The 25984-nt window shown below is 39.4% G+C and overlaps 1 protein-coding gene across 6 annotated transcripts in view; it reads right to left on the minus strand.

Moving 5' to 3' along the window:
* Positions 1–442: 442 nt before the first annotated feature.
* LOC125242132 (mastermind-like protein 2) overlaps positions 443–25984 on the minus strand; it is a 50722-nt gene continuing 25180 nt past the window's right edge. The window contains exons 1-5 of one of the 6 annotated variants that reach the window (XM_048150837.1): positions 17181–17185; positions 6096–6189; positions 4566–4592; positions 2726–2821; positions 444–2447 (exon numbers count right to left, since the gene is read on the minus strand). In XM_048150837.1, the coding sequence (XP_048006794.1) occupies positions 853–2447; positions 2726–2821; positions 4566–4592; positions 6096–6189 (1812 nt within the window). In that variant the 5' untranslated portion in view covers positions 17181–17185 and the 3' untranslated portion in view covers positions 444–852. Of the gene's footprint in view, positions 2448–2725; positions 2822–4565; positions 4593–6095; positions 6190–17180; positions 17186–25984 lie in introns of those variants that run through there. The other 5 variants (XM_048150836.1, XM_048150840.1, XM_048150842.1 and 2 more) reach the window with 5 other exon arrangements.

Below are 25984 nucleotides of genomic sequence, written 5' to 3' on the forward strand. Positions count from 1 at the left end.
AATTCGATAATTGCTCCATACATACCTACTTCCCCCCTTCCCCTTTATTTTAAGGATGTAGGTGATTAGAGTGAGACAAAAAGTAGCCTATGTCACTTTTGATAAATAAATATTATAGGACATTCTTACACAGATTGACTGAGTCCCGCAGTAAGCTCAAGATGGCTTGTGTTGCAGGTACCCACACAATGATACCCCTCAACCCCTATCCCTATCCCCCCCCTATCCCTATTCGATATCCCTTCAACTATCTCCACTCAAAACACATTTCAATTCTTGGCTCCGTTTTGTCGTGAAAGACGGACAGACAAACAGACACACAATTCCTATTAATATTTTTAGTATGGATTATGTATGTCATTGAGATAAGAGAAAAATATTGGAAAGGAATCTTTTGAACTCGTCTTACCGTAAATAAATACCGGAAAATAAAACATTTTTTTATTTTTTATATACTTTATGTTTTGTAAAGACCTATCTAATATTTACAATATTAAGTACGAAAATAGAAGAAAATTTGAATGACATAATCACACGCAAGTTTTTTGTGATATTGTTAGTTGATTTACATAGGAAATCTTATTTAATGGCAGTGTTAAATAATATGTTTTAGTATAAGCCTTCCTAAACTTAAAATATTTTTAAAACCCTACATCTGTACAGCAGACCTATTTAACGTGTTAGGTACGTAAAAAAATCGTAAAAAAAAAAAATCACAATAATACTTCAGAATCGTTGTCTCACATAAAAGATGACATTATTATGGATCAAATAAATTAAGAAACAAGTTATAGCAACGCAGACTAAAACGCTCGCATTATAATTAAATTAGATTTCTAAACTTGGCGGTTTTTATAAAAACTTGCTTGAACCCCGAGCTCTCTGCCAGAGGTAGGATACTGCTAAGCTAGTCATTAATGAACCGAAGAGTACCAACACGCTACCCCACATGGCAGCCGTGGGGGATATACAGAAATTGTCGTTGTCCTTTGGCAAATCCTCCGCAAATACTACTCTCAAGCCCTTTGCGATGGTAGTCGAAGGCTCATATGTCCTGTTTCCGAAATGAATGATATCTCTTCTTCGCCTCCTGGGCTCGATACTACCAGGGTTGGGGCACGCGTCGCAATCCGTCTTACACAGCTCCACATCGCACTGGATGATCAAATCCATTTCATCAGGGAACTTGAACGCGTTGAAGAATGCGTACGCTATAATCGACGCTCCAGTATTCCCAGTATCTCTAGTCTTCTGGAAGGCACCGAATATCTTAGGCTTCAGCACACAGCCGTTGCTGTCAGTCAACGGAACCACGTGGCGGTTCTCGGAATCGCGAGCCACGCACTCTCGGACGAATATGTCAAAGCCGGCATCACCAGTTACTGTGACGACTAGTGTCATGATTTCTCCAATCTTGACCAAGCCGTTGGCTTCAGGCGCGAATGGACCACGTCCTATCTGGATGTCTAGACGGGCCATGGCAGTATCGCCACTGAAGTTGCTCGTAATCTGGTTCAGCATACCGACGCTTAATGAAGATACCAGCTGCTTGGTAAGGTTGCCCTCCCATAGGCACCTGACGCGGCGAATGTGGTCCCAAACTTCTTGAATGCCAGGTTCGTTTTGTAGCACCAGCACGTTTTCCAAGTATGCCTGACCTTCGTTCTCAAAGTCGCTGAAGAACCTAGTTCCACAGGTGTTTAAGCTGACCGTGAAGGAGTATTTTATTTGACCCGAGTTTTCTCTAACGTATACGCATTCAGGCTCATTATAATGGTCTTGGGAGTAGATTATTCCGTTGTAAACTTTGTTGAATTCAATGTTAATGGTCATCATTTCTTTACCGCAGTCGACAGTGATAGCGTGGATGTGCGGAGGGTGGCGGTCCTCATCATCGGGCACTGCAGGAGTTTGGGATGATGATGAACCGTCGCTGCCAGTGTCAGGCTGTTGAGGCTGCTGCGGTTGCTGCGGCTCTTGGGGTCGCTGTGGCTGTTGGGGTTCCTGAGGCTGCTCGGGTTCTTCATAGGTTGGGAGAGTGGTGTCATCGGGTTTGTTCGGTCGGCTGGGCTGATACGGGGGCGAGGTGGGCTGACTAGGTTGATACCCTGGTTGGCTAGGCTGGTAACTCGGTTGAGTGGGCTGACTAGGCTGGTATGAAGGTTGAGACGGTTGGCTAGGCTGGCTCGGTTGACTTGGTTGGTATGGTGGTTGGGTAGGCTGGCTTGGCTGGTAGGGAGGTTGGCTGGGTTGGTAGGATGGCTGTTCTGGTTGAGTTGGCGACGGGAATGACGGGCTCGGTGATGGTTGGCTGGGCTGGTAGGACGGCGAGGGCCCTTCGTTGTATGAAGGTGTCGGTCGCTGGCCTGCTGGTGGATATGGCGGCAGGTAGCTAGCTGGTTCGAATGGCCTTGGTCTTTCGGGTTTTCCCCCGAAGTACTGGCGAGCTGAAAGCATACAAAGAATCTTATAACGATTGTTTTATTTATTATCGTACAGCAGTGGTATGATGGAAGGCATTATCTACGTGATAACCGCAAAATCTTTTTTAACACTGTTCAATTAACGGAGGAAGGCACTGCAATTACCTAAATGTCACGTAGATAACTGCAACCATCACAGCACCTGTTTAATACATAAGTAAATCTGTACAGTGCCCTATTTTACTTGTTAAGACAAATCCTAAGCCTAGGGTAAGTTTAAACTGGTTTAGTCATTGTCGAACCTTTTCTGTTCCTCTGTTGATAAAAGCCCTGAATCCATTGGAGAAGGTTGCTGACCATCTCATCGACTTCCGCCTGCTTGGCCGGAGACAGGTCGGCTGCAAGACCAGGAGTCATCAGTAATGATGAGAAGACACCAGATCACCATAAATTTAAGTTTAGTCATGGTTCAGACCAGAAAATTATAAGAAGAGTTTCAAGACTAGCAATGTTTTTGACATTCTCAAAGAAAAAACATTCTTAGAATTCTTCAATTTGAAAACTTACTTGTGTGTGTATTGTTAGGTTAGATCTAGTTTTTAAGTTTGTGCATGTTAATGTAAGATTATTGTAATTATTTATTAATCATGTCACTTGATTGTTATTAATTTGTATTTGTTCTGTGCAATAAAGTGTTTGCTAATAATGTACTATAAAAAAAATTGAAAAATTCGGCAGGCAATCAAGGCATCTTGAGACTTCATGTCTTTTGCATTGCTATTCGAGGTTAAGGTGATTGAATTTGACAGTAGGGCCACTACCGAAAAACGATGACGAAGGCTGGTTAGATTGGATCAACATGCCATGTTAAATGGAGAAAAAAAAAGTGGTCGTTGAAGGACCAAAAAGATATAATGCAGTCATAAATTAATAGAGCACTCGTTTCGTTTGAAGAGTTAGGAGAATTACTAAAGATGTAATAGAAGAAGGTTCAGAATATTAATATGTAGATTGGATCAGTTAAGGTACTTAGGTACTTGTAATAATATAATTCGAAATAGAAAAGGAGATAAGGAAAATAGGTACTAAAGGATCATTCAACACCGTACGTATTAAAAAAGAAGGTAGGTATTACATAAAATAGGTATAAATACAGGACTGTAAATATCTATAGAACAACCAAGTGATGGTTAAGAATGATAAAAGGAAAGTAAAAAATAATATTCATAGTACCTAATAGTAATACTAACCTAAAACCATTAAAATATAATACATTGAAATATTTACACATCAGTAAACTTAAATGTACCTACAATACAAATAATTGAATATGTACAAAAATAAGTAGGAATAAATGTATTTACACAAGTAGAAACTTTTCATGTCACTAATTTTGAAAAATTATAAGAAGGAATTAGAAGATCAATAAGAAGGACTAGAGATCAGGATAATAATCAATATATAAAGATGAAGATCAAGATACAGATATAGCGAAGCGAATAGATCTCCATCTTAAAAAAGGAAAATTGGTTGTGTAAAGCAAAAAGCTATGTGATTTGTCTTAAGGACAAAGTTCAAAGTCTTCAGCGATTGAGATGAGATGGATTATAGTCACACAACGATATTAAAAAATATCAGGGAGTTCTCGTATTTTGAAGGATTAGTGCAAATCATGTGCAGAATACAACCAGGGAACAAATCAGATAATAATCTTAATAAAATATTATTGAATATTTTTTGATTTGTTCTTTTTCAAGTAGTCACACTACTATATATAAATTATAAATTGAAATAGGTATCAGACACGAAAGAAAAAACGACAAGGCCCACTGGTGGCCGAGCCAGGAATCGAACCCGGGTCTTTAGCTTACGCGGCTAACGTCATTACCACTAGACCACCCGCCCGCCAAGTGCCGTCTAGTGGTAATGACCACCAGTGGGCCTTGTAGTTTTTTCTTTCGTGTATGATATCTATTTCAATTCATGTGTGGAATGTTTTGTGATTTATAGTAATCGAAATATCGTCCGTGTGATGAAAGTACCAGTATTGTGAAGTGAGGTAGTGGGTTGAATTGAATGGTGGTTGGTGGTTGGTGGAAGTGGTGGAAGGGGGTGTATTAGTGGCAAATGTTGTGTACGTACCACTCCTAGCGCGTTTGCGTATATGTTCTGGAAAAATAGCATTGTGTTTACTAAATGTCATGTCATGAGTCATTATTTATGTTTGTTCTAAATATGAATAGAAAGTGGTAGATTTGTAACCTTCATCTTCTTTGTAATAAGTAGGTATTCCTTTTTCATGTAGGTAGGTATAAATGGGTGAATCGACTTTTTCTTGCCTGTTATTGCCATGGTTACGGTCTCCTGAGTCACGCTGGTTTTAAGCAAAATTATGCTACTTAAACTATGCAAACATGCATTTTTCTACTGTTAACAAGCCCTTTTCTTAATTTGCCGCCTACAAACATGGACTACATGCATGCTTGCACAATTTCAGTAGCATAATTTTGCATAAAACCAGCGTGACTCAGGGGACCGTAACCATGGAAATAACAGGCAAGAAAAAGTTGATTCCCCCAAATAATGAAAAACAAAAATTATTGAATTAAAAAGAACTATTTTCTGTAAGATTTTTCATTTTCCTCACTATTTTACCTACTATAAAATCCCATTTCTGTGTTATTGTTTACTACCATTGAATGTTAAGTAAATGCTTAAAATGACGATAAGGTGAAATATATAAATATCAGCATTGATGTACTTTCAACCAACTTTTCACAGTCGATGTCATGTCAGGATTTGTACTATCTATATTTATATGTAAACTGTCTACAGCGTGTGAATTCCATACGGGCGAATAATGTACCCAGTTATAGTATATGATGGTACGATACGTGTAGGATAATCATTTTGTTTAAAAGTGTTATTAATTAAGAGTAATTAATTTTTGAAATCTGGCCAAGCACCAATGTACACCATCCAATTAATTTGACATGACATGAACGTCATGTCGTAATGACGTTTAGGTAGGTACGCTAATTAATGTGGACATAATACACTGCGTGCTGAATTATTATGTATGAAAAAATATATCTCATCTATTAAAAAAAAAATCATGTAGTTGGGTTCCTTAGATCCGATACTAATCGTCATTAAGATATTCGCCCGTATGGAATACACACGCTGTATATGTAATTTAGTCAAATTCTTAGTTTTTGAATATTTAACGTGGCGCAATAAACATTATTATGAATGTAGGTATGTCTGTTTTCCATTACCAGTAGCTCTCCCCGTTTTTAAGCTCCAACTAGCTTTTTCCCGCGGCTTCGCCCGCGTACTAATCTAATCTTGTTTTTCCATTCGAACTTTGGACCCCCATTTCACCCCCTTAAGAGGTGAATTTTGAAAAATCTTTTCTTAGTGTTCCTCTACACCTTATAAGGAACTTAAGTGCCAAATTTGAAATCTCTAGGACTAGCGGTTTCTGCTGTGCGTTAATATGTCAGTCAGTCAGTCATTCAGTCAGTCAGTTTCTGCTTTTATTTAGATGTGGTACGTTTTGATTGAGAACAGCACAATTTATTTCTAAATTCTGAGCCAAATTTCAAATTCATCAGAAAAACGAATAAATTCATTCAATGAATGACTAAACGAATGAATGAATGGACTTACGTAGTCTCGCCTGAGCCGACTGCGCTTCAGATGCGTTAGTACACGCCGCCGCCGCCAACGCGCACAGTGCTAGTATAGCGCACCAACGCGCCATCTGGAATTCAAAAATGGAACTATGTTACTAATGGCTCCATAAACATGATATACAGTGTGGAAAGATAAGTAAGGCCTTGGAGGGAAACTACCTTAACTCTTTAAGCTGGCTCATTTTACTTAAAGAAGACATTCCTTTATTTTTTAAAAGAACCCAAACTGCATCATTCATTTTCTGAAACCCGCTTATCTTTCCACCCTGTAGACGGGACGTTCCTAAATAACCTCACGTCATCTTGAAATTATCTACCACAAACGAAATGTGGTAATTTCAAGTAATCGAGACATTTTTCATGTTTACTAACTTACAGTGTTTTCAATTTATGGGATATAGGACAAAAGACGATGTCAAAGATGGCGCGATCGGATAATGTGAAGACGCTCTTAGGGTGCTTTAATGAGTGTAAAACAGCCAGTCGAGATTGACCTCTGCACTTTATACTTAAATATACAGCGTGTGTATTCCATACGGGTGAATATCTTAATAACGATTAGTATCGGTCTTAAGCATGAACCTAACTACATGGTTTTTTTAAAAATAGATGAGCTTTTTTCATACATAATAATTCAGCACGCAATGTATTATGTCCATATCAATTAGCGTACCTACCTAAACGTCATTACGACATGACGTTTATGTCATGTCAAATTAAGTTGGACGGCGTACATTGATTTAAGAAATTAATTACTCTTAATTAATAACACTTTTTAACAAAATCTGATTATCTTATGCGATTCGTATGATCAGATAATTTATTTATTTATTTATTTATTATTCAAATAAGTTACACAGCATAACAGTAAAACCAAAGCACTGTGAAACTAAAAAATAAAAACAATAGGTATAGCACATAAAACAGTAAAAATCAGACAAAAAAAAAAACAATATTCTATTTAGGCGACGACGTAATAATATAACTGGATACATTATTCGCCCGTATGGAATCCACACGCTGTATTAATCATTTATGTAATTTTCGCATAAGAGGGACAGGAAATAACCTAGTCTATCTGTCTAGCCAATTTCTGCATTTTTTCCCACACCAATTTCACCTCCTAATGCTAGACAAATTAATTTGCTTAAAATTCTAAATTAAGCACAAAGTAGTTGCGTAAGGTTGCACGCATTGTGCATTGTGGGTTCGATTCCCAGGTTTGATCTATCGTGGACACAATGGAGTTTATCTTCTCGTCTCGTAGTGTGATCACACTTGGCTAGTCAGGGACATTTGCTTAGATACTAGAAACTGCAATAAAAAAAAAATCTAAAGATGGTCGACTGTCACTGTGACAGGTGTCACTGACACAACAGTAATATCATTGTTGTTAATATATACATAAAGTCACGTTTGTCTCACCAAAAGGGGTAGGAAGAGCGCATGAAACTGCTAAGTTCCAATGTGAAATTTAACAATTAAGGCTAGAAAGTTCTGCCTACCACTTTTAAGGATAAAGGAGCGAGTTTATGTATTTACTAGCTTTTGCTCGCGGCTTCGCTCGCGTTAGAAAGAGACAAAAAGTAGTATTGATACCCGAGCAAGCGAAAGATTCCAATTTTGCATGCGAGAGTAGCGAGTGGTTCAAAAAGTGTAATCTTGAGCGTTGCGAGGGTTTCAAGGCACGAAGGTTAAACAAACTTTGCCACCGAGTGAAATACAAAATTTTTCATCACACTAACACGAACAAAATACTAACTATAAAACATCAAATTAAATCTATAAATTTATTCAATATTTATGATTCAAAATCATCATTTATTGGTAAATTCTACCAGCGAGCTTAAGACGTCAAGTAAAAATTTATATGAAATTACTTTGCACTCTTGTGGATAAAATGCAATTTTGCTATCTGTTTTCAAATAGCAAAGTAAGCCTTTAACAGTTGGTGTGGTGAAAAATATTTACCTACAAATAATTATGCTAATATCTAAGGAACCTTGACACAGTATTGGACCTTTTTCCACATTTCGTGTGTGTCCCAATTGCCCCATACAAACAATACGTCGTTAATTTAACTACCTCTCATGGCTTGTAAGCTTTCGTCTAATATATAAGGTCTGTTATCAAAGACAAATGTAACTCCGTAAAGACGGATAAAGAAAAAACGTACCTCAAAGCCCTAGAGAAAAAGGTACGGTGGCCTAGATGGCGTTACACCTTTGGAGAACGCTGGGCTAGATGGCGATAATATTTGACATTTTAACGCATATCAAGCTAATAATATGGGCCAAATCGTCAAAATTGAGGTTCAAAAGTTTTAAGCCTGTGTCGTGAGATGGCAGTCTATGCACTAAGATTACACATTAGACTTTGACAGTAACTCTCCTCCTCTTTGCCGTACGTAGGTAGTACGAGTAGGTAGGTGCCATCCATAGAGTATATTGAATAGTATGGTATAGAGTTATCAGTCAAGATTTTCGAATGCAGCGCCATCTATTATTAAGTTACGATAACTTTTCATGTGACTTTGCATGCCTAAAGGTTTTCATTATGTATCTGAGCATAAAAACGAACTAATTTTCCAAATTCCAATATAATTATCAAAATTTACAATTTAATTACGTATAATTAACCATAGAATATCGTTCGCTAGTTTGCAGGTGGTACAGCGACATCTAGCGAAAAATTTGGACATCAAAAATACTTATACATTTTACGACGCCAAGTTGTTAGCCAGTTTACAGGGGTAATAGTGACATCTAGCGACAATTTGCACTACGGTATATTTGTACGCGTCAGTTTGCGTTAAATTGTTTTTCACGCCCTCTATCGTTAATTTCCCTAAACATATCCAAGTACATCGGATTTACTATTTCCTTTGACTGAATACATCGTGGTACCATCTTACGTAATCTCCCAGCTCACCTAAACTGATAAACCTCAAAAACCCACACTTATATGTGTTCCCAATTGGTTGGTAAAAGCCAAACATACTTCTTTACTGCAAGTTCATAACAAAAGAAACAAATATAATATGTAACTCGAATATTACATTGTATTTCTAAGTGTTAAGTAAAACATGTGCATGCTTCTAACAATGCGCTTTCCATCATTAGAGTTTCCTAGGATCTGCAAACAGTAGGCTGCAGAATATACAGCGTGTAATTTTTATAACAGACAATATTCAAGGAAGTGATTATAGCTGATACGAAAAAAGTGTACTTTAATTTTAACCAGACTTTTCCTAATTTTTCACTAAGTATTAAGTAAAACCAATTGCGCTGCGTGTTTTTGAGACAGAATAAAAGATGTACAGTCTATGTAAAATTTAACAAAACATTATATTTTTTGTTTCATTATTTTTTACATAGGTACCTTTTTTGCCGTCATGCCCATAAGCTATTGCCTGTTATAAAAATAACAGCCTGTATAAATTGTAAAGTCATGACTGCTTACATAAATATCTTTCTCATTACCTGAAGTGCATTTCACGGCACATTCATCAAAACAAATTCATTTCGTTTGAAATACAAAGTGCTTGAGATTAGGGATGTTACGGAGCTTCGGCTTCGGTTCCGATATACCGAAACTTTCGGTTGATTTCACACCTTCGGCTTCGGCTTCGGTTCCGATTGATTTCAAGCGAAAGTCATACCGAAACCGAAACTTAATGGCCGCAGTACGCGGCGCGTGCCTGGCTATGAAAACAGGTTTGGACTTGTATGTATGTATTACATACCTGTAGGCCTAGCACATGATGGCCGCGGGAGTATGTCGCCGCGAGATAGACTACCCGTCCTTATGTCATTAATACAGTTAGAAGAAGACGTGGCATCTATCTCGCGGCGACATACTCCCGCGGCCATCATGTGCTAGGCCTACTGTGCTATAACATTTTCAATCGTACAATAAGGTGTTCATTTTTATTTCCCATGCCAGTTTGATAATGTCGAGACTATACCTACACACCTAGGTAGGTACTGATTTGTATGAAGGTACTTTTTTAATTAACAATAAAAAATACGAAATAATAATACCACTGAGTGAGTTCTTGGGTGAGTTCAAGTCTCACCCAAGGCAGACATTTTCCACTTTTAAATTTATTCTAAGCCTAGTGGCATCGATTGCAGACGTTTCTGCTAATCAGAAGTTAAAATAATACCACTGTTTTATTTTATTACTTGACGCAGGCGAAGGGAGAAAAATTAGGTACGAATTTCTCTCCCTCCGCGGCTTTTTTTTTTTTTTTTTTTTTTTTTTTTTTTTTTTTTTTGAAAAAAACAACTTAAACTAATTTTGTACATGAATTAACTTGCCAAACTGTTACGTTTAATGGCAAGATGCGCTCATTTTTTAAACAATCTTAAATTGTATATCTTAACCTATTTACATCATTACATACATACTATAGGAACTTACGCGTAGGCTAAATCAATTAAATAATGATAAGGTAGGTACTCACTCCTCGATAACATGCGTGCGGCGTTCTCGTCGGCTGTTATGTTTACGTTACTAATAGCTTGCACCTGTTGACCTTGGCTTGTTATCGAGGAGAGAAGACCTCAGTTTCGACTTAAGCATTGTTTTAGACAATTTAGGCGTTTGTCTCAATATACTAATTTTATTAAAAGTGCTAGGTACTACGTATTGGGACATTCTCTCTCCATAATAATTATTTACCTTCGGCTGTATTAATCGTTTTTCTCTGACGCTTTTTGTATTATACTTATTTGTTACCGTTAGTTTATACATACATAACATACATCTCCGGTTCCGGTTTCGGCTTCGGTTTCGGTTTCGGTTCCGATTTCGGTTCCGTTAATGCAAATTTAAAATCTCCGGTTCCGGCTTCGGCTCCGATAAAACCACCTCCGTAACATCCCTACTTGAGATATATTATTCACATTTGTAAAAAAACGAGAAAAAGACGTACCTATTTACTTAAGTTATTATCTTCCGCTCCGATAATATATTTACAGCACAGTCGAGTTCATAAATATATGAACAAATCCAAGGCTTCAAAAATAAATGCGCATAGAAAGGTACATTTTTATCTGAACAGATTAATCATTCAAAATATGTTCACAAATCATCTTTTATATTAAACTGAGCAACTCTCACAAATTATATATCTAAGCATCTAAAAACTCATAATTGTACCTCTATATACTAATATTTTTCAAAATTATTTAAGCTGGAGAAAATACACAAATACGTCACACCAGTTTTTTCATATAATTCTAAGCATGTATTGTCACAAAAATATCTGCGATATATTACCGCACTAGTTAGGCAATGTAAACGACGTACGATACACGTGCGAAGAGGGAATTCGTAACTCGTGTCAATTTAACTCCCTTCGGTCGTGTTTTAATTTATTGCGACTCGTTTCGAATTGCCTCTTTTTCGCACTTGTAGCTTAATGTACAATTGGGCCATTTTTTCAATGTTGTCCACCCCATTTTTTTTGTAACATGGATATTTTTTACGCGATTCATACTCAGAATCGCGAGGTCTTTCGATCCTCATAGGAGAAAAAAAATGCCCCAAGATTTCCATACATTTTTCAAACCTTCCATTCCGTTACCGCCATACAAAATGTATGAAAAATCATGAAATGTATGAAATGGGAAAAAAAACCTTGGGACACTTTTTTAGGGTTCCGTAGTCAACTAGGAACCCTTATAGTTTCGCCATGTCTGTCTGTCCGTCCGTCCGTCCGTCCGTCCGTCCGTCCGCGGATAATCTCAGTAACCGTAAGCACTAGAAAGCTGAAATTTGGTACCAATATGTATATCAATCACGCCAACAAAGTGCAAAAATAAAAAATGGAAAAAAATGTTTTATTAGGGTACCCCCCCCTACATGTAAAGTGGAGGCTGATATTTTTTTTCATTCCAACCCCAACGTGTGATATATTGTTGGATAGGTATTTAAAAATGAATAAGGGTTTATTAAGATCGTTTTTTGATAATATTTATATTTTCGGAAATAATCGCTCCTAAAGGAAAAAAAAGTGCGTCCCCCCCCCTCTAACTTTTGAACCATAAGTTTAAAAAATATGAAAAAAATCACAAAAGTAGAACTTTATAAATACTTTCTAGGAAAATTGTTTCGAACTTGATAGGTTCAGTAGTTTTTGAGAAAAATACGGAAAACTACGGAACCCTACACTGAGCGTGGCCCGACACGCTCTTGGCCGGTTTTTCTCTTGTAATGATTGAGAAAGCTCGTGATTCTGAGTGAAAACCATATAAAAAAAAGGGAGGGGGGGCAACTTTGAGAAAAAATGGCCCCATTTTGCTATTGATACCATGAACGTTATTTTGGAACACAATACCACAATTACATATAAAATTGCACTCGAAAGCGAACTTAAACGTAAATAAACGTGGGTTGCCTTTGACCTGCTCTGTAGTTACATCGCTTACCATTTCCAGTAACCGTTATTATGTAAAACATAAAATACTTATGCATTAGGTGAGTTTATGTAATTATGACTGGCACTTATCTATTCGTATGACCCCTCTCTAATACGCATACACGAGTGTATTATACCTACAGACGATTAGGTCAATAACCTACTTGTTTCCTTTCATATTCTTAAAAACATGCAAATTAATTCAGATGCAAACATTTTTATTTTAGATATAAAAAAACTAGACTGTTTTAAGTTTTGTAAACGGTTTTTTTTTATCTCAATACAACTACTCCAGTCCACCCCAGTTCTTTTTAAGATTTTGAAATTTGTATGTGGTTTCCACTCAGAATCGCGAGCTCTTTCAATCCTAATAGGAGAAAAAAAGTGTCCCAAGGTTTTTTTTCCATTCCGTTACCATTTTTTCATACATTTTGTATGGCGGTAGCGGAATGGAAGGTTTGAAAAATGTATGGAAATCTTGGGACAATTTTTTCTCCTATCAGGATCGAAATACCTCGCGATTATGAGTAGTCGTAGCGTAAAAAATACCCATGTTACAAAAAAAGTAGGGTGAACAACTTTGAAAAGAAAAAAATTGCCCAAGTCACACGGAATCTGCTGCAGAACCTTCCTATTGAGAATTCGTAAATAGGTATAAGAATTTAAAATCTATTTAAAGTGACACTTGAATCTGACTACATAGAGTGTCTCAACTTTGACATTTCATTCGTTTTATTACACAACAGCAGAGGTCATCTCAAAAGTATCCAAAACAATATAACATTCGCAACGCGTACGCATCGCGTAAAAAAATCACAGCGGCCTTTCAATGTGTAGCAATCATCAACTTTATTCATTTAGATATAATACTGAAGTTAGCATGCTGTAGTACAGTTATATTAGCACGTTTCATGGTCGTTTTTCTGCTAGACTTTTGTGAACTTTTATAAACCTTCATAGTTATACTCAATAGCGACATTGGATTGCAATTATTTTGTGATAGGTATTAACGTTCTCTGCAATCTCTGCTCATTGATGTTTATTGGTATTCGTAATAGGATATTGAACTTAAGTTCTAATAACATTTTGTAATTCGCAATAAAATGTTAATGGACGAGGTCAATAGAAGGCCAATTCACGACTGTTGTTTATAATATTAACATTAATGTTAATTTAGAACTTCTTTTAATAAATCTAAATTATAAAATTTGCTATAAGTACTAATGAGGAGGCACACTCAAAGGTTATGACAGATGGCGCCACCTCAGAAGTCAAATAAAGAATTTCATACGTGAGAGCGAGAAGATAGTATTTTTTCTCTCTCACACATAATAAGGCCGTTTTCACATTATCCGATCCGATATCGGATGTCAGAAGGATCTCAATAGAAAAAATCCAAGAAGGCGCCTGTTATGTATGGGATATCGGTCCGACATCCGATATCGGATCGGATAATGTGAAAACGCACAAACAGTGACATGCCTAGGCACTTGCACAGGCGCCGCCTGACGGGATAAAATGTCAGTGTGCCTCCTCATTAATGGAAAAAAAAATCGCTTAGTTTTCGCAAGATGACTTGAGACTTTAAATTATGCATGGATTTACATGTGCTCACTGTTTTGAACAATGGACACTTCCTAATTACTTAGGTCTTTAGGTGAAGAGTTCAAATAGTTTAAAATTTCATAGGCCCAGGCGTTTAGCATAAAAGTTGACTTGCATGTCGAATGACCTACGCCCACGACCCGTGTTTAGTTTACAGTAGGAATTGCACAGAATTGCCACCTTCTATTTGTTTACGTTACGCTAGAACTTAACAGTTATTTTCGCAACGTTGACACGACTGCCATAACTTGAGGTGAGAATGAAATTCTATAGGTATCGCTAACAACAATATTCAATGTTTTGTGTGGGTATTGTATAAGGTCCTGGCCCTTTAGCACAACTTGCCTTGTCGCGCGCGAGTCCATACATCAAGCGCGACTTCAAGTATCGACTCACGCGCGACAAGGCAAGTTGTTCTAGAGGGGCTGGAGCTTACAAAATGTGTAAGTTCATAAATTCTGATAAATTAAGTACCTACTATTAGATAAAAAGAAAGGCCTGTTGCACACAAGGGACCCACCCTTAGATCTGGACATGTACATTTGAAGTACAGATAGATATGCTACATTAGCAATCTTCGTGCGCATGAGTCAATAGGGGCCGAAGTGGTCGCCATATGGCCGGAATCGGTCAGACTCAACTACATTTTTAAACATCTCTGTGACCTTAAGGCATGGGTCTCATGCACTTTAAGGCTTGTAAAATAACAATGAATCCCATCCCAGTCCAAAATTAACAACAGTTTCCTAATTAAATATATTGGCATTGATGCAACTGCAACACAAGACAATAGCAAAAAACAAAGGACTTATTTACTAGTCGTTCGATTTTAATTACAGTGCGGATTGTTCTTTCAACGTGTTTATTGCCAGGAGTGGCACCTAAACTATCCTTTTTAGGAATACAGGCATAAATAATGTATGTATTTGAGTAAATAATGTGAAATGTAATGAAGATATGACGCTTATTCCTTTGTTAAGGTCGGGTTATCAAAATCACTGCCAACCTGCTTAGCGTGGTGGTATGACTTTTACTTACCAATCTTATTACATTGCATGACATTTTGCACGTAACATTCAAATTTAAATTCGATTTATTATAACATACTAGCTTTTGCCCGCGGCTTCGCTCACATTAGGTAAATTCTAAAATTGCGGAATGCTCCATACAAAATTGCACCCCCTATTTTAGGGAAGTGGGGGGTCAGAAAGAGACAAAAAGTAGCCTACGTCACTCTCCATCCCTTCATCTATCTGCACTTAAAAAATTACGTCAATTCGTCGCTCCGTTTTGCCGTGAAAGACGGACAAACAAACAGACACACACACTTTCCCATTTATAATATTAGTATGGAAGTATGGATGTCCACCAGAGGAAAGACTATGCCTAGTGTGGGGACCAGAATAAAATGCACTAAACGTTCAAAATTCAATTTATAGTAACATATATTTCTCCCGTTTTGGTAAAAACGGATGTCGGGATGTTCGAACCGTGAATAAACTATAAATCCAGCTTTCTCCGCGTCGCCAAATAAGTCACGAGTCGCTTGTTACTGCCAACAGTCTGGGAACTGAGCCGATAGGGATCCTATACACATTTTAGGCATTGAATTCTGGTGAATGATCAATATTTTTCTCTAGCAGTCGAGTGAAAATCCAAGGTGAGAGTTCTAGTCAAATGGGCCATACAGAACAAAAATTCAAACGCAAGCTTAGCAAGCACGAATTTTTTTTCATATACACAATTTGGGGATATGTATCATACAGAGAAAGGACAAGTTGGGACATTTTTCTGTCAGCGTCGTATATGGTTTGATGACTCCGTCGAGTCCTAACTGTCCTAAGCGACGACTGATCTGGCCTAGCGGGTAGTGAACTAGTGACCCTGCCTGCTATGCCGCGGTCCTGGGTTCCCGGTAAGGGTATTTATTTGTGTGATGAGACTGATGAGCACAGATATTTGTTGCTGAGTCATGTTTTCTTTGTATATATGTATTTCTATATTATGTTACACATCGTTGTCTGAGTACCCATAATACAAGCCTTCTTGAGCTTACCGTGGGGCTCAGTCAATCTGTGTAAAAATGTCCTAAGGGAGGAAGGTTATTATTATTTTGGTTTATAGGTTATAAGTACGTTTTCACACTATCCGATCCGATATCGGATGTCGGACCGATATCCCATACATTACAGGCGCCATCTTGGATTTTTTCTATTGAAATCCTTCCGACATACGATATCGGATCGGATAATGTGAAAACGTACTTATAACCTATAAACCAAAATAATAATAACCTTCCTCCCTTCCGACCTTAAAGTATACACCCGGTACTCCCCCTCTTAGATACTTCCCTGATTTTCCTGATACCTAATTATCAAATTTAGCAGAGGTATACAGGCATTTTTATACAGCGTGTAATTCTTCGCATGGAGTAGTGTACTAGAGTAAGCGATTCTGACATTGTTGGCAGTTTTTTGTGATTAAAGTTGGCAGGGACTTCAATATCGACTACTCTCGACTCGACTCGATATGACAGTAATTCCTCGATTACACCTGTAGCCATCTCAATTGACCCAAATACAACTCATCCATCGACACATGATGTAACCGATCGAACAATGATCATGATCGATTCTTATCCGATCGATTGTGGTCGCGTTTCTTAAGCTGTGAGGTAATGTAGTCTGTGCTAAATCGATTCATCAATTCTGTATACGATTTATAATGTAAAAGTACCAGTGCTCGTCATGCTAGTACAAATGTAGTGCGAAAAGATTTGCCTTCGTATTCTTACGGAAACGTACGAACAGGACGAACGCGTCATGCTATTTCAGTCAGTTTCAGTACAAGATGTACTGACATTGACTGAACTAGCATGACAAATACGAACGTTTTCGGAAAAATACGAAGGTAACCCTTTTCGCATTACATCTGTACCCAATGGATGACACCATTCTGTCACATGGACAATGACTTAAGATTGAAAGTTGCTTCTACTAGGTCACTGTCGAGCACTGGTACGATTACCTTATTATTTCTTAAGTTTGACACTTGTGTTCAAGCGCGGATCCAGCTTCGTGCCCAGGGGGGGTCACGTGGTAAAAGCCCAGGCCCCAGGGGGGGGGGGTCACGTGGTCTATTTGTATGGCCAACCTAGGCTCCAGGGGGGGGTCATGACCCCCATGACCCCCCCCCCTTGGATCCGCGCATGCTTGTGTTGACTTTGATGAACTCGCTTAGGTCAGCATAGAAAATAGAAATATTAGAGCTTTATAACTATTAGGACCTGCCGGCCTAAAAGTGTCTTTCGCTGACGCTACGCGGCAATCGAAACGCTGTCTGTCTCTGTCGCGCTACAGAAGAGCAATAGGGAGAGCTAGCTACGATACGCTTATGAAGCGTAAGCGACTGTGACGTTGCCTAGGTACCCTGTAGCTAAGAGCAAAATCTATATCGCTCCGAGGCGAACGGTACCTACGCAAGTGTCTGTGTGGTACGAAGACCGATAGAGAGGAGCAGACAAGTAGACACTCCTGACTCGAGGGCAAGGAATCATCCTCCTGGCATTATCCTGGCATTCGCCACGGCTCATGAGAGCCTGGAGTCCACTTTGACAACTAATCCCAAGATTTGGCCTAGACACTAGTTTTACGAAAGCGACTGCCATCTAGACCGCATCATCACTTACCATCAGGTGTGATCGTGGTCAAACGTCTACCTATTCAAATTCATACAAAAAAAAAATCTGACCTTCCAAGTTCCACCACGAAGGATAACTAGGCCTTATTGGGATTAGACCGGTTTCCTCGCGATGTTTTCCTTCACCGAAAAGCAACTGGCCTTTAGTGGAAAACATCAAAAGCCATTTCGCACAATTTTCGAAAAACTCATTGATACGAGCCGGGGTTCGAACCCGCGACTACTGGATCGAAAGTCGCACGCTCTTACCGCTAGCACTTTCGAAACCGGGCTCTACGCGGCGCTACGACATTTTCGCTACATACGGGTTTCCCCATGTAATCGGCTACGCTTCTACGAGCGGTGTGCCCGACAGTCGGGTTCTTGGTAGCGAAAGTGCTAGGATATCAGCGCTCTTTCTAGAGGGTAAAGAATGTTAATGCTTAAAAATCAAAATGCCTAAGTTATTTTTTTTTAGTAGTAGCTTATGTAATTTCAAACTTTCAAATAGGCGCGAAATGCAAAGTAGGTAAACCTATGCATACATTTTTAACGAAAAAAAAATGACGTAAGTGTCTTTAAAAACAGTAATTATTTAACTTATCTGCACTCAATTAAAATGTTTCAAGTAAACGTAGCATCAGTAGTATTTTCTGAGTAATTAAAAGCAGTTAATTTTGCATAAACGAATGTGGCGTATTATTTGGAGGTTAAATGTTGTGTGCTCCGGAAGAAGTATGTAATATGTTATGTATTTTATTGCTTGGTGATATATGAGATGCTCCGCTAACTTATACGGGGTGTAATTTTTGTGACGGGAAATATTTTCAGCCGGCGTACCATGCTTCCAGTTTTATCACTTATCCACGTGGATAAGACATCTGTCACTCTCACATTGACATACTTGCCAAAGCGTGACAGAAGTCTTATCCACGTGGATAAGTGATAAAATTAGAAGCATGATACGCCGGCTGGATTTGATGGGCAGGACAAAAACCTTAAGTATCTTATTTAGTTTGATTTGTCCTAGTTTATTCGCTTTCATTCTGTCACAAAAACACTAACGCGTGCGCACACGCCATCACACAGCAGTGTTGTCAATGTCGTCATGCGCAGAGCGAGTTGATCAGGCGATTCGAGCGATTTTTTGCTCTAAGTGATGCATATATGCTGCGTTGGCATCATTTAATGGACATTTTGGAAATTTTTGGGAAATTAAAATACACTTTTTTATTCCTCCTTAACCTCCTCCTCCTACCTCCTTAAACATTGCCGGTTATAAAAACTACATCCTGTATTAGCATATCATAACACTAATTTAAGTACCTACTTACGTTTCGTTACGTAAAAAATGAAAAAAAGCATAGTTATAATTCAGCGTGTGATGTTAGCTTATATACCTAATTACATTTAGACGATCGATTCTTTAAAAAATCTTCTTCTTATGAAGCTTTTAATATTTTTGTGAGTTTATGCAAGTTAATGTAGGTAATCCCGCAAATCTGGCATAGCATCATAAATCATAACCTCGCTGGTAATAGTGCCAAAGTAATAACTATTAAAAAAGTTGTACCTATACATTTTAATAGACATAAACATAACCTAATCGGTTCAACCTCGTAACATTCGTTTTGATTACTGTTCAAAGTACCTCTATATTTGTCAATATTTATTTATTTACACTTAAACAATACAAAAGTACAAATGGCAGACTTATTGCCTTAAGGCAATTTCTACCAGTTCAAAACAGAAAAGGGCAAAACAGAAATTCATGAAAATGGGTGCAGTGAGAAAAATAATTTCGAGAGCATGACAAAATAAAAAAATACTTGCACGGGTAGCATGGTCGCGCGATAGACGATAAAATATCAGGCCGTCCCTATCGCACTATTAGTAAGTGCGATAGGGACGGCCAGATGTTTTATCATTTATCGCGCGACCATAATTGCCTGCTTGGTCTTCAAAAACTTGGCGTGCCTTGTTTTAGCAAGGATCTATATTCGACTTTCCACGACGTTTCGTGTCGATTCTCTGTATAGTTATAAATAGGGATGTTACGGAGCTTCGGCTTCGGTTCCGATATACCGAAACTTTCGGTTGATTTCACACCTTCGGCTTCGGCTTCGGTTCCGATTGATTTCAAGCGAAAGTCATACCGAAACCGAAACTTAATGGCCGCAGTACGCGGCGCGTGCCTGGCTATGAAAACAGGTTTGGACTTGTATGTATGTATTACATACCTGTGCTATAACATTTTCAATCGTACAATAAGGTGTTCATTTTTATTTCCCATGCCTGTTTGATAATGTCGAGACTATACCTACACACCTAGGTAGGTACTGATTTGTATGAAGGTACTTTTTTAATTAACAATAAAAAATACGAAATAATAATACCACTGTTTTATTTTATTACTTGACGCAGGCGAAGGGAGAAAAATTAGGTACTAATTTCTCTCCCTCCGCGGCTTAAACATACATCTCCGGTTCCGGTTTCGGCTTCGGTTTCGGTTTCGGTTCCGATTTCGGTTCCGTTAATGCAAATTTAAAATCTCCGGTTCCGGCTTCGGCTCCGATAAAACCACCTCCGTAACATCCCTTTATAAATACTTAAATCAAATTTGATTTTTCTTACATTATTTTTTTTTTTCAATTAACACGGTTTGATTGCACAGTTCATTGAATCAAAACTAGATAGAATCAGTTCTCATGGTCCGGGTGTTTTTCATTCGCCAACAAACTGTTTAGCAGTTTGGCGAATTGTATGTTGGCAATAAATGTGTTTATATGTAATTTTTATTTAATAAATACATCAAACAAACAAAAACATGATAAAACTACTTAAAACTAAATACCTAACCTACTTATAAATAAAAAATTTGGCCTAAATCGCCGTCAATGGGCAAGGTACCCAGAAGGCTGGCAGCATTTCCACGCTGTATAGCGATACTTATATGTTGCGCAAAATACTGGCCAGCCCTCTGGTTGCCTGAGGTCTCTATTAGGCGAGATGACAAATGTTTATACAAATGACGGGCACTGGGCCCCCATGGCCCCAGGGTCTCAACGCCAAACGCCGCAAATATGTAGCTGGTTCCTAGGGCGGCATATTTGCGGCGTTTGATGCTTTCGGCTGAGGATGCCGCAGCGCCAGCAGCAACGCTGGTGACTGGAACATGGGACGGCGCCAGTGTATCAACGCAAGTAGCGTCCCAAACTAGCGGCCGACCCATGCTCCAAGGCACCAGTGTCATACCGTCAGGCCTCTTGCCGTCGTCCCTAGCCAGGCCGGTGGGCTCCAGGACTGCTGGCACTTTCGCGCTGACAAGGGCCCGACGGATAACATCATTGATACTGGCGTGGCGCGGGATCCTTCCAGCGCTTCGGGAGCATGAGAGGCCATGGTGACCCAATGTGTCCACCATGGTACCGCATTGACAGCGATGAGGCTGGTTTGTTGATGCCCCCAATCGCAAGCTAGCTGCTAGGCAAAAGGTGGTGTTATCCAGCAGAGTCCCAATGTTTGGTGAGGGTAAAGCCTGTAGCCACAGAACCGACTCCCACTCCGCAGTCGCAAGGAGACGAGCTCGGTCTGTCGAACTAGTTGACGTATTTAAAAGGTTTTCCCGTACTAGTCGACAGAGCGGCTCGTCCCATTGCCTCTGCGAACAGAGATTGGCAGGCGGGTCCGTGTTTGGACAGGTTATGGACCAAACGTTCTTGGCCTCGGAGCAGTGTGCGGCTTCTATAGATCCAATTGAAGGTTCTAATATTTTACCTATAAGGCTTTGAGCACCATGCACCGAGGACAAGAACGCAGGTAGAGCAACACAAAAAATTTTGCGGATACCCAGGCCGCCAAACCTAATAGGAAGACTAGCCTGGGTCCAAGTTCTGTCGTCAAAATGGATATTGAAGATGGAGGTGATTGTTTCAATGACTAACATATCTAATTTTGATACCAAAGTTGGGTATTTCCAAAGATGAGTTCCGCGGAGTATGTACGTAAATTTTGGGACGAAAAGGCAGTGCTTAATGATTGAATAGGCTGAATGAATATTAATTTTGGCCAAACGGTGTGATGTTGTTTTAAAATTTTGAATCTTAGAGTCAATGAAGGTTTCAAAGGATTGGTCCAAAATGGGACAACCAAGGAGGTGAAGCGACTCTTTGTTTATAATTTTGATACCCGGAGCTAGTTGTGTAAAAAGGTCGATAGTGTTATTCTTGTCCGGGCAGGAGTCTGTGATAAAAAGTTCGCACTTCGAAAAATTTAGTGAAAGGCCAATAGTATTCATGTCAATGATTTTTTTTTTAAATCTTCCAGGACGCAGTTCGCTTCACCACCGAGAGTCCCGTCGTCTAAATACCACACGTTTAATTTTGAATTTAGTTCTTTGATGATTGGATGTATGGCGAGGCTGAAAATTGCTGGACCGAGCGGGTCGCCTTGTTGGCATCCTACGGATGAAGCCAGAACGTTACTTTTATATAATAATTTGGAGGGAGAACTATAACACTGCCAAAGAAATTTGTATATCAAAGGGGTTTTATTTTTTAATTGAGCCAACAAGGCGCCCCTGTCTACGGTATTGAACGCGTTGCAAACATCCACGTTCAGCAGAACTTCGCCTGAATTTTGCTCAAGGAATGTTCTTACGGCGTGAACCGCGACTTCACATCCGCTTTTGGAGCCGAACCCCAGTTGGATAGGTTGAAGTTCTGGGGTAAGCTCCAAAAGGATGGAGCGGCAAGCGATCTTGGCGGCTAGGCGTCGGAGTGTGGTACCAACCGCTATGGGGCGGATACCGCCATCTTTTTTTTTTAAAGCACATAGGTTGGCTCCGTACAGGATATCCCTAATGCCGTCCGGAACCTGACCGGCCAGCATGACATTAACTAGGGCCGTCAGATCCTTTAACAGCGTGTCCCCCGTTTCCCCACAGCCGCTGCATAGGAGGTCTTTCAGGTGCTGAGGTGTCAGACCATCCAGACCTCCAGCAGAGCCATTGGGGAAAGACATTACGGCTCCAAGGACATCCTGTGGGGTGGCAACGAGATTCAGATCAGCAGGTAATGGGGGATCGGGCAGGCGAAGGTCTGTAGCTGGAGGTGGGTGCTTACTATGTAAAGCTATGAGTGTTTCAGAGTTATAGGGAGCTATTGCATCGTCGGAAAAAAGCAGGCGTGCTGCGCCTTTTATGTCGCCATCAGAAATTTTGGTCTCGACTGTTTTAAACAAATTATTGTTGTTCCTAAAATTTCCGGAAGAGGGTTGAAGTGAAATATCGCTGAAACAGTTGTCTTTAATTTAAAAAAAAACCGCAATGTTGATTCATCCACTATTGATTATGAAATGATGAGGCTGTGACAGTTAATGTGAGTCGAATAAAGGTCCAGGGGGCCGATTTTTGAATCTCACGGCTTTCGAATTCAGAAAATTGTCACTGAAAATCGTAGGCAATTTCGGTGACAATTTTCTGAATTCGAACGGCGTGAGATTCAAAAATCGGCCCCCAGGTGAATGCAGTAGTAGGTGGTTCGTTTTCAATGAAACCATTTCACGGATCAGTGAGGTGTCATATTTTTCTCACCATATCGCTTGCACGATACGACTAATTATTATCGGTTAAGAGTATAAAAAGGTGACATGTGACCGAATTGGCTATTGTTTAGTTAACACAGTAGGGCCGGTGGTGTAAAGTAGTTTACCGATTCAGAGTGTTTATATTGTGAATTATGAATTAAGTACATTTTTATTTTATTTTGTGACTAGTTTTTTCCCGCAGCTTCGCCAAAAGTAATCTTATTAAAACGTTGAATTTTGGACCCCCATTTCACCCCCTTAGGAGGTGAATTTTTAAAAATCCTTTCTTAGTGCTCTTCTACACCGTATAAGGAACCTATGTGCCAAATTCGGAAACTCTAGGACCAGCGGTTTCGGCTGTGCGTTGATATGTCAGTCAGTCAGTCAGTTTCTTCTTTTATATATTTAGATAAAGACAGTACATAAACAACAGTAAATAAACAATTGAAGCAATATAATGTAAGGGGTATTACATATTTTAAACGCTTACTTATGCTTTCCCTGTAATAATAGTATTTAAAATAAACAACAACCATGACTAGCTTGGTCTAAGAATGATTTATTCAACTGTTAAATCATAGACACGAAACCATAAAGTCAAAGACAAAACTAAACATACTCTACATTCCCAGATGTCTATCAAAATCGTTGCCAACTGATATTGGCTTGGCTCTACCCACCCGCAGCGGCATCCACTAAACAATGACAGATGGATGTCATAAATCAAATCTTTAGAAATTTCCTATTTGTCAACTTGAGAGTCCCGAGCCTACACTTATTCTCCGTAAATATAGTTTTTACCGGAGTTACCCATCGATCCGCTCGGGCAAGCATTAACATATAAAACTATTGATTATTTCCCAATTGGGACGAGCCATGTTCATACTAGTAATTTTTCGCGAAAAAAAATAACAACTGACTGCACAGCCACAGCATTTTGAAGCGTTTTCAAAGAGCAGCTGGGGTTTTCTTGTGACCCATAAGAGGAAAGAAAGGGGGCCTCGGGGGGCGAAGCCCCGGCATAAAAGGAAGATCAATCTAATTTTTAAAATAAGTTAGGCTAGGGATTTCTTGACCCTTAAGAGCAAAAGTAAGGGGGGCTCGGGGGGCGAAGCCCCCGCATAAAAGAAAGATCAACGTAATATTTAAAATAAGTTGGGTTAGGGTTTTCTTGTGACCCTTACGAGCAAATAAAGGGGGGCTCGGGGGGCGAAGCCCCCCGCAAAAAAAAGTATCAACGTAGTATGTAAAATAAGTTGGGTTAAGGTTTTCTTGTGACCCTAAAGAACAAAACTAAGGGGGGTTCGGGGGGTGAAGCCCCCCGCAAAAAAAAAATCAACGTAGTATCAAAAAAAGTTGGTTTCGGGTTTTCTTGTGACCTTCAAGAGTAAATAAACAAAAGGGGGCCTCGGGGGGCGAAGCCCCGGCATAAAAGGAAGATCAATCTAATTTTTAAAATAAGTTAGGCTAGGGATTTCTTGACCCTTAAGAGCAAAAGTAAGGGGGGCTCGGGGGGCGAAGCCCCCCGCATAAAAGAAAGATCAACGTAATATTTAAAATAAGTTGGGTTAGGGTTTTCTTGTGACCCTTACGAGCAAATAAAGGGGGGCTCGGGGGGCGAAGCCCCCGCAAAAAAAAGTATCAACGTAGTATGTAAAATAAGTTGGGTTAAGGTTTTCTTGTGACCCTAAAGAACAAAACTAAGGGGGGTTCGGGGGGTGAAGCCCCCCGCAAAAAAAAAATCAACGTAGTATCAAAAAAAGTTGGTTTCGGGTTTTCTTGTGACCTTCAAGAGTAAATAAACAAAAGGGGGGCTCGGGGGGCGAAGCCCTCCGCATAAAAGAAAGATCAACGTAGTATTTAAAATAAGTTGGGTTAGGGTTTTCTTGTGACCCTTAAGAGCAAAAGTAAGGGGAGCTCGGGGGGCGAAGCCCCCCGCAAAAAAAAATCAACGTAGTATTCAAAATAAGTTGGTTTCGGGTTTTCTTGTGACCAAGAGTAAATAAACAAAAGGGGGGCTCGGGGGGCGAAGCCCCCGCTTAAAAGAAAGATCAACGTAGTATTTAAAATAAGTTGGGTTAGGGTTTTCTTGTGACCCTTAAGAGCAAAAGTAAGGGGGTTCGGGGGGCGAAGCCCCCCGTAAAAAAAAGGATCAACGTAGTACGTAAAATAAGTTGGGTTACGAGCAAATAAAGGGGGCTCGGGGGGCGAAGCCCCCCGCAAAAAAAGTATCAACGTAGTATGTAAAATAAGTTGGGTTAGGGTTTTCTTGTGACCCTGAAGAACAAAACTAAGGGGGGTTCGGGGGGCGAAGCCCCCCGCAAAAAAAAAATCAACGTAGTATTCAAAATAAGTTGGTTTCGGGTTTTCTTGTGACCTTCAAGAGTAAACAAACAAAAGGGGGCTCGGGGGGCGAAGCCCCCCGCATAAAAGAAAGATCAACGTAGTATTTAAAATAAGTTGGGTTAGGGTTTTCTTGTGACCCTTAAGAGCAAAAGTAAGGGGGGCTCGGGGGGCGAAGCCCCCCGCAAAAAAAAATATCAACGTAGTATTCAAAATAAGTTGGT

The sequence above is a fragment of the Leguminivora glycinivorella genome, unplaced genomic scaffold (genome assembly GCF_023078275.1).
Source record: "Leguminivora glycinivorella isolate SPB_JAAS2020 unplaced genomic scaffold, LegGlyc_1.1 Scaffold8, whole genome shotgun sequence".
Lineage (NCBI taxonomy): Eukaryota > Metazoa > Arthropoda > Insecta > Lepidoptera > Tortricidae > Leguminivora > Leguminivora glycinivorella.